The sequence below is a fragment of the Capra hircus genome, assembly GCF_001704415.2.
Source record: "Capra hircus breed San Clemente chromosome X unlocalized genomic scaffold, ASM170441v1, whole genome shotgun sequence".
NCBI lineage: Eukaryota > Metazoa > Chordata > Mammalia > Artiodactyla > Bovidae > Capra > Capra hircus.
In genome coordinates this window covers 36,669,606-36,684,474 of record NW_017189516.1, presented here as the reverse complement: position 1 = coordinate 36,684,474, position 14,869 = coordinate 36,669,606, and the positions used below count along the sequence as shown (strand labels likewise).

Genomic DNA, 14,869 nt, shown 5'->3' with positions numbered 1-14,869 from the left:
TCTCACACTGAAGGAGGATTCTCACACTGAAGGAGGATTCTTTACCATCTGAGCCACCAGGGTAGCCCAATTGTTTAGGTAGGATATATCAATGCCTTATGAATTCTTGTCTATGAATCATTGTTCCTTCTGCTTTTTCTCTAATTCACATCTCCATATGCCCAAACTCTAAGGCCTACTTATAAATGTGGATTCGTCAATGAAACTTTCACAATCATATAATCTATAAGTAATCATTTATGGCTGATTTGCACCATGGTTTATAACTCTCTTGACATATTACAGTAGTGGCATTTATGAGTATATGTGTGAGTGTGTGTATAGGTACGTGCCTATTTTTCTCTGACTTTGAGCTGTAATTTCATAAAAGGGAGAAAGAATATTGCAGGTGTTCAACTATGTATATTTATAAGCAAGTAAAATAAAGTAGAGCAAGTGGAGTTGCTCAATATCATATCATTCTATCTAGTCCTACTTCCCCCCAAGCTAACTGGTAAGTACATTACACTCATCCATGACTAACTTTCAATTACTCAAGTACCTTCTAGCTCTTCAGTACAATTCCAGTCTTATTTAAATTGAATTGTCAATGTTTTCCAGGTATTTTTTACCATTTTTCCAGATTTAAGGATAATCAATTTTACTAATGGTTCTCAAGAAATCTTAGACACTTTCCCAATAAACATCTATATTAACTAAAATAACATTAAGGTGCAAACCTACCTTGTCATATCTATCCAATTCTGTATTCTCTAAAGGATGATTTTTCATGTTGCTTAACAACTCTGACTGAGCAATTGAAATTCAGACTATGATAAATGTTTTACACTGAAGGCTCATTTCATTATACAGTAGTCAGTTGAAATGGGGTTTCCGAAGAAGGTATTTTTAGGAAGCATAGAGTACATGAAAAAGCTGAAGACATTACACAATTTAAATATTTATTGAAGCTTTTCTACTAAGGCAACATTTTGGTGATATCTCATAGAAATACCAATACGGGAAAGGAAATTAGAGGTAACTAGATGGTAGAGACTGTGGAAGCCAAGACACCTGGTGCTGTGAGTGAGTTACACATTCACAAAGTCATTAAATTGGAGAAGGAAAGGCACACTCCTCCTTACAGACATATTATTTCCCTTAGGATTTCAACATTCATTCTAGATACTTCTTAGATGATTTTCTGAAGTGTTTTCTCTCCCTTTCTAAATTCCTGGCTTCCTTCTCTTCATGCTCTATATGACCTTTGTAGCTGGTCTCATCTATGCTCATTGCTGCTGCTGCTGCTTCTAAGTCGCTTCAGTCGTGTCCGACTCTGTGCGACCCCAGAGACGGCAGCCCACCAGGCTCCCCCGTCCCTGGGATTCTCCAGGCAAGAACACTGGAGTGGGTTGCCATTTCCTTCTCCAGTGCATGAAAGTGAAAAGTGAAAAGTGAAAGTGAAGTCACTCAGTCTTGTCTGACTCTTAGCGACCCCATGGGCTGCAGCCTACTAGGCTCCTCCGTCCATGGGATTTTCCAGGTAAGAGTACTGGAGTGGAGTGCCATTGCCTTCTCCGATCTATGCTTACTAGGGACATTAAATCAAATTCCTAATGATTATACAGCAGAGGTGATGAATAGATTCAAGGGATTAGATCTGGTAGACAGAGGGCCTGAAGAACTATAGACAGAGGTTAGTAACACAGTATATGAGGTGGTGACCGAAACCATCCCAAAGATAAAGAAATGCAAGAAGGTAAAATAGTTGTCTCAGGAGACCTTACAAATAGCTGAGAAAGGAAGAGAAGCAAAAGGCAAAGGAGAAAGGGAAAGATATACCCAGCTGTATGCAGGGTTTTAGAGAATAGCAAGGAGAGATAAGAAAGCCTTCCTAAGTGAACAATGCAAAGAAATAGAGGAAAACAGTAGAACGAGAAAGACTACACAATTCTTCAGGAAATTGGAGATACCAAGGAAATGTTTCATACAAGGATGGGCAAAATAAAGGACAGAAAATGGCAAGGACCTAATAGAAGCACAAGATATTAAGAAGAGGTGGCAAGAATATACCAAAGAACTATACAAAAAAGTCCTTAAAGACCTGGATAGCCATGTTGCTCTGGTCACTCACCTAGAGCCAGACATCCTGGAGTGTGAAGTTAAGTGTGCCTTAGGAAGCTTTACTATGAAAAAAGTTAGTGGAGGTGATGGAATTACAGCTGAGCTATTTCAAATCCTAAAAGATGATGCTGTTAAAGTGCTGTACTCAGTACGTCAGTATATCAGCAAATTTGGAAAACTCAGCAGTGGTCACAGGACTAGAAAGATCAGCTTTCATTCTAATCCCAAAGAAGAGCAATTCCAAAGAATGTTCAAACTACCACACAGATGTGTTCATTTCACATGCTAGCAAAGTAATGCTCAAAATCCTTCAAGCTAGGCTTCAGCAGTATGTGAACCAAGAACTTCCAGATGTACAAACTGGATTTGGAAAAAGCAGAGGAACCAGAGATCAAATTGTCAAGTTACAGTGGATCACAGATAAAGCAAGGGAGGTCCAGAAAAACATCTACTTCTGCTTCATTGACTATGCTAAAACCTTTGACTGTGTGGATAACAACAAACTGTAAAAAATTCTTAAAGAAATGGGAATACCAGACCACCTTACCTGCCTCCTAAGAAATCTCTATGCAGGTCCAGTAGTAACAGTTAGAACCAGTCATGGAACAACAGACTGGTTTCAAATTGGGAAAGGAGTATGTCAAAGCTATATTTTGTCACCCAGCTTATTTAACTTATATGCAGAGTACATCATGGAAAATGCCAGGCTGGATGAAGCACAAGCTGGAACCAAGACTGCCAGGAGAAATATCAACAACCTCAGATATGCAGGTAATACCACTCTGATGGCAGAAAGTGAAGAGGAAGTAAAGAGCCTCTTGATGAGGGTGAAAGAGGAGAATCAAAAAGCTGGATTAAAACTCAACATTCAAAAAACGAAGATCATGGCATCTGGTCCCATCACTTCACCACAAATAGATGGGGAAAAAGTAGAAACAGTGTCAGATTTTATTTTTCTGGGCACCAAATTCACTGTGGACAGTGAGTATAGCCATAAAATTAAAAGATACTTGCTCCTTGGAAGGAAAGCTATGACAAATCTAGACAGCATATTAAAAAGCAGAGACATCACTTGGCTGGCAAAGGTCCATATAGTCAAAATTATAGTTTTTCCAGTAGTCATGTACGGATATGAGAGGTGGAACATAAAGAAGGTTGAATACCAAAGAATTGATGCTTTCGAACTACGATTCTGGAGAAGTCTCTTGGGAGTCCCTTGGACAGCAAAGACATCAAGCCAATCAATCCAAAAGGAAATCAACCCTGAATATTTATTGGAAGGACTGATGCTGAAGCTGAAGCTCCAATATTTTGGCCACCGATGTGAAGAGTCAACTCACTGGAAAAGACCTGGATGCTGGGAAAGATTATGGGCAGGAAGAGAAGGGGGCGACAGAGGATGCAATCGTTGGATGTCATCACTGACTCAATGGACATGAGTTTGAGCAAATTCTGGGAGATAGTGAAGGACAGGGAAGCCTGGCGTGCTGCAGTCCATGGGTTGCAAAGAGTTAGACACAACTTAGTAACTGAACAACAAGAGACATTGAGTCCTCAATAAAGAAGTAGGCTTCACATCCCCAGGTTCCCAGCACCCACGCTCTCCATTAAGAATTTATTCTACACCCCCAATTCTTCCCATTATTCTAGCTCTCTTCAAGTCTTTTCCTTCTAAATGGTACTATTATCCACCCAATTCTACATGCCATGGAAAGCACCACATCCAACTCAATACTAATTCCTATTGACTCCATCTCCTAGGTAAATCTTAAATCAATCCACTTCTTTCAACTCCAATGTTACCATTCTAGTCAACATCATCTTCTTTTGTCCCTGGAGAAACTACCAGATTGAGAGCTTCAGACTGATAGCTCCTCATCTACTCTTAACACCTTCTAATCTCTTCTTCACAAAACAGAATACTATTCTTAAAAAAAAAAAAAGCAAAAATAACACAAACATAGTCATTTCACCTCCTTAACAGAAACCCTTAAAAGCTAACCACTGATTTAACTATACAGAAAAAAAAAATCATTGCCATGAGCTCTGAGGCACTGAATGATTGGACCCCAGGCCACTGTATCAACTGCATGCTTATTTAAACTGCCCCAATTAAGAGTCTAGGAAAGCTGACCTTCGTTCAGTTCTTTCGTCATAGCATGCTACACCTTCACATCTGTTGATCCCTCTGAATGTAACATTCCCCTCTTTTTCCCTTAGACAACTATGAGCCAACTCCATTCTGCACTGTCATACTTCGAATGCTGATTTCTTAGGAATCCTTCCCCCAGTTTCTAATACAAGTCTAGGTCTCACTAGTATACATTTTTCTAACAAGGTGTACGTTATTTTGTAGTCCTTATCCCAAATGCAATTTAAATAGTGCATAAACATTATATATACATATATTTCCTCTCCTAAATTCTAATCCCAGTAAGTGCACTTATTTAGAACATTATCTCCAGAACATGGCACAGTATCTGGCACAAGTAGGTGCTCAACACATCCTAGTTACATGACTAAATGCATGAATAGCAAACAGTTCCTTCTTCAAACACTGGTCACCGAAACCCACACAATACAAACTTTAAGGAGCCACTTCCTCTGATACTTTTATTTCTGGATTTATTTCTAGAGCCACTCTATTTCTAGACATTTAAAGGAAAACACTGCAAAGTCCATAGGCTTGAGTGAAGTAAACTCTGTGATAACACTTGGTGCTCTCTGACATAGCCCATTAGAGACGGGGTATGTACACCTAATCCAGAGGAATTCTCTAGCTCTTCAGCAGCTGTTCACATGGCTCCTGACCTGCCCTTCAGGCTCTACTAAATCAGGATTCCCCAGCTGTCTGAGCTTCCAGTAAGCTCTTTCAGTTAACCACCTACATGCCAACACTGCTTGTATCTGGTTACATTCTTTAGAGTCTAGTTTTCCCTTTTCCTTCCTAGTTATTTTCCAATATATCAGAGCCACTGAGGTTCACCACTTTCATGCATAATTTTATCTGTCCCTCAACTAGTCTGGAAACGTTTTGCCTGCTTAGTCAGCAATCTATTTCTAATATTGCCTTCATGAGCATCTATATATAAAGGAATTACTCAGCTTGCCTTTGATGAAAATACTTGAGCAGTTCTGACTCTGATTTTTTTTTTTTTTCCTTTCTTGTGTCTTTAGTTTGACCTCACAGTTTCCAAGGCTAATATCGGCACTTGTAAGAGTGTGCTGACTCCTGTGCCCTTTAAGTCAGCACTTAGCTCGGGCTAAGGTACTATTGCTGCTGTAATCTGATAAAGGAGCAGACAAGTTGTGTGCAAATAAAGATGGGTGCCAAGAATGAGCAAAAAGCCACCGATGTTTATGCCCTTTTATAGTCCTGATTCCATGACAGTCTTCGCGAAAAGCAGAGTGGGAGGAGGAAGAGCAATTTAAAACAAAACAAAGCCAAAGCCAAGAAGAGGGTGAAAACATTGAACGGTTAACCCCTTTATTTGCCCATAATTGGGCATACTGAGACATGATAATGCTAATTGTGCTCAGTGAATCATGGTCTTTTTAAAACATCAATTATTTCTTAAGGTTAGAGATAAAGAACAGCTAAAAGTTGAAGATAAACTGGCAAAAACCTGTATATTATTTTGGCATATATAAATCCCTCATTGCTGTAATGCCTATGAATGGGCTGAATTTACTAAATATATTTATTAAATATTCATTAAGTGTAAACTAAGAGTGTGACAATGTAGGCATTTTTCAAAAGTTTCTTTAAAATTCTGTTAACTGTTTAAAACTCATTCAGCTACCTACTTTCTGACTTTATCACATGGATAAACATTGGCTTCCATACCATGCACTTTAATATTCCTTCTGTTCATTAAAGCAACCCAGTTTTCTCTTAAAAATAAAAAATAAAATAAAAATAGAGGCAAACGTTCTTCCTCAGATTCTAAATATGTTAAAGTAGCCTTAGATACATTTCAGCTTTAAAAATTAATATACAGGAAACCATTTTTCTAACACTCAAAATTTATGGAAAACCAGTGGCTTAAAATTATATGGAATCAAAATACTGAATTACCAATTCTGGAAGATTCGTTTATCCACACCCAAAACAACAACAGCATCAACATTCTACCAGCATAGCATCAAAATGACAGTTCCTTTCCAATTAAAGGTAATTGTTAATTCTCCCCATCTTCCTTTGGTGAAGAATGGGGTGAAAATGACAAACCAAAAGCAAGGCACTGAAGCAGAAGGTAAAAGATAATAAGGAGACTGGGAAGAAACTGATTTCCAAACTCAATCCAGATTGCTAAGAACACTTGTTTTCTCTGGGCTTAGTATCATTACAGACTATGCAAAGTCACCTCTCTGGACTGTAGGGCCCCAGAAAATTGCTCTGTGTCTTCTTTCAGCTATTGAAATTCTGAGGTCTTGTGAATGAATATCAGAACATAAGGGCTGAGCACAGAGCTGGATGAAAATTTTTCCTTAAAATGGTAGCCTGAATGGAAGACTCCAGCTCTGGGAGTGAGGGCACTGACCTCGGCTTTTGTTAATGGGCATGTGGGGGACTCCGTGTGGTCACAAGACTAGGACTCTTCTAAGCATGAATGAGCAGGGCCATTCCCTTTCTGCACCCTCATTTGCCTGCTGCTTGTCAGAATTGTGGCTGAGACATTTAAGATTCTCCTAAACCACTGGAGCCACGGCTTTTGGTTTTGTGGCCATATTCAGGGCAGAGCAGTAATCTTGAATGGGGAAAGACAAAGGGCACGTCCCTTGGAGTTAAAGCATTTCAGAATTTCTGGAGGAGCCATGTGGTTTAAAAAGGCACTAGCAAAACTCTAATATGCTGTAATATTGAATACATGGGAAAATAAGCTTTTAATACCCTAATTTTTGGAAAAAAGCAAACCAAATCATCTTAGTTGCTACTCTTCAAACTATCATTTGGATATGAGTGACTCACAAAAAGCAGGGTTACTCTCCCTTTCGAGAGAGGCTATCAGAATCTCTGAAAGACATTTTCACTTACAATATTAATTAGAGGAAGCTTGACATTTTACAAATATAAAGATGTTAGGACAATTCTACATGTGACAGAAGTTGACAACCCCCTTCCAAATTGGCAAAATAATAAACTATACTATAGCACTGCCTGGGCTTCCCAGGTGGCTCAGTGGTAAAGAATCCACTTGTCAATGCAGGAGATGCGATGCAGGTTCAGTCCCTGGATTGGGAAGATCCCCTGGAGAAGGGAAAGTCAACCCACTCTAGTATTCTTGCCTGGAAAATTCCGTGGACAGAGGAGCCTGGTGCGCTACAATCCAGGGGATCTCAAAGTAATCAATCAAGATTCAGCAACTGATCACACACACACACACACACACACACACACACACACACACAGCACTGCCAACCTATTTTTCATATCTGTATGAAACTTCAGAACTCCAAATACATTATGAGTATTCCTCTGTCAATATTGTACAGCATGAAATTCCAAGGACTTTTAATGAATGGATGTTTTTAAATGAGGAAAAAGATGAAGACCACAAGGTGTTTATGTTTTTGCTTGTTTGAGTTTTGAAGATCGGCCTGCTTCATGGACCCTACTGCCAAAGAAAAAGTTTCATGGAATTATGCTATGGTGCTTGGCTGCATTTAATTTAAAAAAAAGTCCTCTCATACCCCATACTGTAGCCTATATCTTTCCCAACAAAATGTTCCTATATGAACCAACTGCCTTGATAACAGAACACAAATCTCATAGGACTATGGCAGGAAAGAAAACTCTGGCCTCCCTCTAAATCCAATCGCACCCTGAATGTGCTGTATAAAAATAAACCAAGGTCATCATTATTCCTTCTCACTGTGATTTGGCTTTCCTTCAAACTACATACTCTGTATATCTGAAATAACTGCACCGCCTCCATTAACTGAGTTTGACATCACTTTAATCAATGTATCTTTTCAGAATGAAAGGCAGAAATGTCAAATTCCTACGATTGTAAACTCCTTTAACTCTCTAATCTGCATTAAGTAAAAGCCTGTCTTTGAGAAATAATATATACTTTAAAGAAATATAACTAGCATCAATTTTCTTTTAAAATGGAAGGGGTAAAAGAGATTCAACCGCAACAAATCTCTTCATACAGAGATGATTTCCCATGAAATGTTCAAAGCTTAAGTCTGCAAGTGCGTCTGTAATATTGGCTCCTCCCAAGCCCCACCTGATTTTGTATTCATAATTTTGTATTAGTTTTCCAAAAAGAGTCCCCTTCCTTCCATTGTTCAACCTCAGGCCCAATAAAACCTACGTCTGCTTCTTCCTTCATGGTTTGTGATGTTTTGTCATTTCTCTTGTCAGTATCTATTCAAATGAGGTATATTTAAATAGAAAATAAAACATATAAACAGAAAATTTGGAAAATATATATATATAACTCAATCACTTTGCTGTATAACTGAACTTAACAGAACATTGTAAATTAACAATACTTAAAAAAATGAGTTTAAAGAAAGAAAATTATCTTTATAGAAACGTTAATTTCCAATTAATTTTCAAGGTCTCTCTTAGGTAACTCAGTACTCTGTGATTTAAATGTGGATGTGTGTTTATATAAAAATAGAGCGTCACACCAAAATATCATGTTTCTTGCATTTGCAGTGCAAGAAAGAATGGTTTAATGAAAAATATGATAAATCATTTTTAATAAGTTAGGGAAATATTACAGCAGAAAGTGGAAGGGTAAGGAAAGTTTGGGAAATCACTTTGTTTTATTTTTGTGATAAAACCATGATGAAAGATAATAAAATAGAATTTAAAAATCTTGACTTTTCCAGAGAACAAAGATTTTAATCTCTTTTATTAAACCACCCAAGTGGTTAAGAACTTTACAATTTGTTTTACATGTAGCAAATGACTTGGCCTACAGATTTCAAATGTATACTTTAGGACTAAAGAGGAAGCTGTATTAATATCTCTGTCCAAATTATGAATTTATATTTCAGTACTATCTAGCTGGAGTAGTGTCAACCAATATCTCTCTTCCTTAAATAACAAATTTGCACAGAACATTTTTTGGTCTTTAAGTTTAGAGTAACAATTATAATAATATTTTCTACTGTATTTTCCATACTGCTATGCCACATAAGAGACACAGAGGGCTTCTTATTAAGAAGTATATTATCTATTTAGATCAGCAATCTTTTTTTCATAGTTAAGATGCCCTTAAAAGACTCTGCAAATGAAATTCTAAAAGATGATATTATTAGATTTAAGAAAATTTGCATCATTTAGAAAATTCTAAAGAAATATATAGTTTGCAATCAATTATTTGAGTGATTCTTTGCAAAACCGTGTGTAAGTAATTCTAAAAGTAAGCAACACTTATGTTAATACAGTGCTATTCTCTATTAATTGGTAACTATTTTGGTTAAAACCCAACCAAGTGTACTCAAGTATTTCAAACTAATGCAATTTAAGAAACTGGATTCAAATGTCAATACATTCAAAGAGTAGTATGTTGCCAGATAATAAAAGTTAATGTATAACGTAACTTTGTGAATATTTTCATTTTCTCTTAAGAAATTCATTGCCATTTAGCCTAAGTATTACCTGATCACGTACTATAATAAAGTCCTATAGGGCTTGTGCAAAAAGGTTAGCTTGCTTCAAATTCTGATTAAGAGTTTAAAAAGTCATTCGAATATCTATGACAAAGCAGATGGTTTGTTTATCTTGTTCCATGTCAAAATTAAAATTCTGCTGCTCTCCCTAAATTGCTCTATATACTGGTTTCTGGTTTTAATTTTGTAGCTGTATCAATTGATCAAGTGATAAATATGTGTGTATTACAAAGAACAAACATATGCTTTGTATTTTTGTAATATCTCTAAATTGAATGGCTTTTCAATCAGAAATCAATTCTTATGTCCGTCAAAGAAATTTATAAAGGAAATTACATTAAAATGTTTTACTACAAAATCAGTAGCATCTTTTGTAAATCAATACACGCAAACTGTTGATTTCTTTCCACAATTTTTTCTCAGAGGTGAAACTTCTCTTGTGACTCTTTTCCCAGAAGTTTTGAATAGTTACTTATTTAGAGAGATTTCATTTCTTTCATTCTTAATTATAGACCCTCATATCTATTTCAGGGAATGACTATAATCCACAAGTCAAAGGCAGGTAAAAACAGAGATAATCTTCATCCACCTCTTTGGGACACATTGTACTCTTCATACATTATATATATTATTTTTACTGTTGTGACATGGTCAGTTGTTACATTTTTTGTTAATCATTTTTACTTTCTTAAAAAAGTTGGAGTTTATATTAAAAAAAAGTCAAACTAAAAAGTTTTACTGAAAAGTTAGGTCATCATAGACATGAAATAACACTGTGACTTGAATGCAAATTATGATTAGAAGCCCCTCATGTTTTTCTGTTGTTTTCTTAATAAAAGTACCTGGTAATTTGATAGCAGAGATCATACCATCATTTGAAATAATTTTTAATGATATGCTACAGAAAAGAACATTCAAAATACTAAATGTAGTATGAGAAGGGAACTTTTAAATTAAATATTTATCAATACTTTTCTCAACCTCCATTTATCCATCACAAATCATTCTATTATTTATTTTCCTCCCATAATAAGCCACATAAAATTTTTCTAACCTTGAGGCATCCATATGTTATTCCCATAGAGCAATTGGTTCATTGAGAATATATGTCAGTTCAGTACTCCACATGTAACTATTACTGAATACAAAAATATCAAATAATCATGATAATAACTCATACACACAAACTATTTAACAGCAATTTAAATTGTTTGTTACAAATACTCCAAGCCAGTTAAGCATATTCTATTACTGGAGTAGTTTCTTAAATAAGAAAGATGTGTTTTTTGCAAAAGAAAAAGCTTAAATGCTAACTCATTTATACTGAAAAGTTTTCCCAGTGAGAAACATGTACACCTGCACATATATGTGTGTAATATATATATATATAACACATCTATGCTTAATCACAATCCACTATAATAAGTTTAAATCAATCTGCCTAATCAGTGAGCTTGCCACAAACTAAAAGTTATGCTGCAGTAAAAAATATTTTTAATTACTTTGTACTTACAACAGTCCTCTACTTCTTCCCACCAAAGCATTTGGAAAAAAGAAAAGTATATATCAAGGCAGCGATCAAAATCTTGGTAAATTTTCTTTCAACTTTATTGCTTCAGTAGGTTTAGGAATGATGAGAAACCAATCAACTTCGGCAGCCTTTAAAAAATAAGACTTCAGGTTTTGTTTTTTTTTTTTTTTTCCCTATTCGTATTCTCTGAAGCTAATTGCCTCCAAGATCTGAGTCCTGTAAGGGGAAAGTGAGTGATCCCAACACTGAGTGAGTCAACATAGTAACTGATGCCAGGATTCTGTAGAGGCCCCTGGATATTTTGAATTCCAGGACCTGCGCAGAAGCAAGTGACCCGCCTTTTCTCTCAACTTGGTTTCCCATAATAGGACTGCCCATGGCCACTACATATAAGGTTGTGCTTCCAGCATGGCAAGTCCTGTGAATTCAAATAGTGTTCAACTGCGTTCTCATTAATATCTAAACCAGAATAGCCCAGGGGATATAGTATTTGCTCTCAAAGCCTTAACATAAAAACTCTTTGGTACACAACTGTAACAAGACTTTCTGAAATCTCTATGCACATTTCCAGAATGTCAGAGCAGAATATTCTGATCCAGATTAGCCTTTTAAATGCCTTTTCTTTTCTTTTTTTTAAACATTCTCAATAGCACTAAAACTTTCACTCCACTGAACAAAAAGAAATGCCCAGAATAATCTATGCATTTGTTATATATCCACTGTCTACCAAACTTAATTTCTACCCTGGGGATCCAATCAAAAGACATATATTGATGATGCCAACAGTCTGAATAAGAGAAGAAACAGCGGAATGAAGTAGCTGAGCTCTGAAGGCAGAATGTGTATAGCTCTCATGGGAAAGGCTTCTGCTGAAATAAAGAGCACTTTAAGAATGAAGTGAAGAAATCACCCTAAAATGATCAATTTTTGTTGTAACTGATGATACAAGTTTCTTTTTAACTAAGAAATTACTCTTTCTTCAATTTACTTGCTGAGATTTATTCAAAACACCATTCTCTTAGACAGTGAGTTAATGATCAACTCTGTAATGATTCTCAGAAGTTTTAATGATTCTCAGAAGTTTTCTGTATTAAATGAACACAACTGTAACACATCATTCAACATGTTTCTAAACTATTCTTAGCTAAGAGAAGGCTTCTTTATCTCCTTTCTTATTTGTATTTTTTATGCAATAGGTGAGCCCAATATTTATAGGAAATACTGGTAACACATTTGAGAAAGATATTTCTTCTGCAATTACAATAATCTCTGCTAAAATTATTTATTTGAGTGTTTTTACAGTACCATTTGTTAAAGTGACAGACTCATTTTTCTATGTCAAGCATTCAATTGCTTGGCACAGAAATAAATTGTAGATAAAAATAGGAAAAAAAACCCCTGACATATGGGAGTCAGACTATGATGTTTACTTTAATAGTGAGTTATACATTTTATATTTTGGAATATCATAATATTACCAATCTCCTCAAAAAAACCTGTATGAAATAAAATACAGGCCCTGGTTTTAATTTGTGGGTAACTGTACTTAAAATACTATCATCCAAAGTAGATTTAAAATTTTCTCTATCAGTTCAGTTCAGTCACTCAGTCGTGTCCGACTCTTTGTGACCCCATAAATTGCAGCACGCCAGGCTTCCCTGTCCATCACCAACTCCTGGAGTTCACTCAGACTCACGTCCATCGAGTCAGTGATGCCATCCAGCCATCTCATCCTCGGTCATCCCCTTCTCCTCCTGCCCCCAATCCCTCCCAGCATCAAAGTCTTTTCCAATGAGTCAACTCTTCGCATGAGGTGGCCAAAGTACTGGAGTTTCAGCTTTAGCAGCATTCCTTCCAAAGAAATCCCAGGGTTGATCTCCTTCAGAATGGACTGGTTGGATCTCCTTGCAGTCCAAGGGACTCTCAAGAGTCTTCTCCAACACCATAGTTCAAAACCATCAATTCTTCGGTGCTCAGCTTTCTTCACAGTCCAACTCTCACATCCATACATGACCACATGAAAAACCATAGCCTTGACTAGACGGACCTTTGTTGGCAAAGTAATGTCTCTGCTTTTGAATATGCTCTCTAGGTTGGTCATAACCTTTCTTCCAAGGAGTAAGCGTCTTTTAATTTCATGGCTGCAGTCACCATCTGCAGTGATATTGGAGCCCCCAAAAATAAAGTCTGACACTGTTTCCACTGTTTCCCCATCTATTTCCCATGAAGTGATGGGACTGGATGCCGTGATCTTCGTTTTCTGAATGTTGAGCTTTAAGACAACTTTTTCACTCTCCTCTTTCACTTTCATCAAGAGGCTTTTTAGTTCCTCTTCACTTTCTGCCATAAGGGTGGTGTCATCTGCATATCTGAGGTTATTGATATTTCTCCTGGCAATCTTGATTCCAGCTTGTGTTTCTTCCAGCCCAGTGTTTCTCATGATGTACTCTGCATAGAAGTTAAATAAGCAGGGTGACAATATACAGCCTTGACATACTCCTTTTCCTATTTGGAACCAGTCTGTTGTTCCATGTTCAGTTCTAACTGTTGCTTCCTGACCTGCATACACATTTCTCAAGAGGCAGGTCAGGTGGTCTGGTATTCCCATCTCTTTCAGAATTGTCCACAGTTTATTGTGATCCACACAGTCAAAGGCTTTGGCTTAGTCAATAAAGCAGAAATAGATGTTTTTCTGGAACTCTCTTGCTTTTTCCATGACCCAGCCGATGTTGGCAATTTGATCTCTGGTTCCTCTGCCTTTTCTAAAACCAGCTTGAACATCTGGAAGTTCACGTTCACGTATTGCTGAAGCCTGGTTTGGAGAATTTTGAGCATTACTTTACTAGCATGTGAGATGAGTGCAATTGTGTGGTAGTTTGAGCATTCTTTGGCGTTGCCTTTCTTTGGGATTGGAAGGAAAACTGACCTTTTCCAGTCCTGTGGCCACTGCTGAGTTTTCCAAATTTGCTGGCATATTGAGTGCAGCACTTTCACAGCATCATCTTTCAGGATTTGAAACAGCTCCACTGGAATTCCATCACCTCCACTAGCTTTGTTTGTAGTGATGCTTTCTAAGGCCCACTTGACTTCACATTCCAGGATGTCTGACTCTAGATGAGTGATCACACCATCGTGATTATCTGGGTTGTGAAGATCTTTTTTGTACAGTTTTTCTGTGTATTCTTGCCACCTCTTCCTAATATCTTCTGCTTCTGTGAGGTCCATACCATTTCTGTCCTTTATCGAGCCCATCTTTACATGAAATGTTCCCTTGGTATCTCTAATTTTCTTGAAGAGATCTCTAGTCTTTCCCATTCTGTTGTTTTCCTCTATTTCTTTGCATTGATCGCTGAAGAAGGCTTTCTTATCTCTTCTTGTCCTTCTTTGGAACTCTGCATTCACATGCTTATATCTTTCCTTTTCTCCTTTGCTTTTCGCTTCTCTTCTTTTCATAGCTATTTGTAAGGCCTCCTCAGACAGCCATTTTGCTTTTGTGCATTTCTTTTCCATGGGTATGGTCTTGATCCCTGTCTCCTGTACAATGTCACGAACCTCATTCCATAGTTCATCAGGCACTCTATCTGTCAGATCTAGGCCCTT

General features: G+C 37.0%; 1 protein-coding gene across 1 annotated transcript in view; it reads right to left on the bottom strand.

Annotated features, from left to right (window-relative positions):
• The window catches only part of DMD (dystrophin), a gene marked incomplete in the record, with an annotated part of 2,117,027 nt that extends 2,105,458 nt beyond the window's left edge, over positions 1–11,569 (bottom strand). The window contains 1 exon segment of the mRNA XM_018043695.1: positions 11,252–11,569. Within this exon segment, the coding sequence (XP_017899184.1) occupies positions 11,252–11,282 (31 nt within the window).
• Between the last annotated feature and the right edge of the window lie 3,300 nt (positions 11,570–14,869).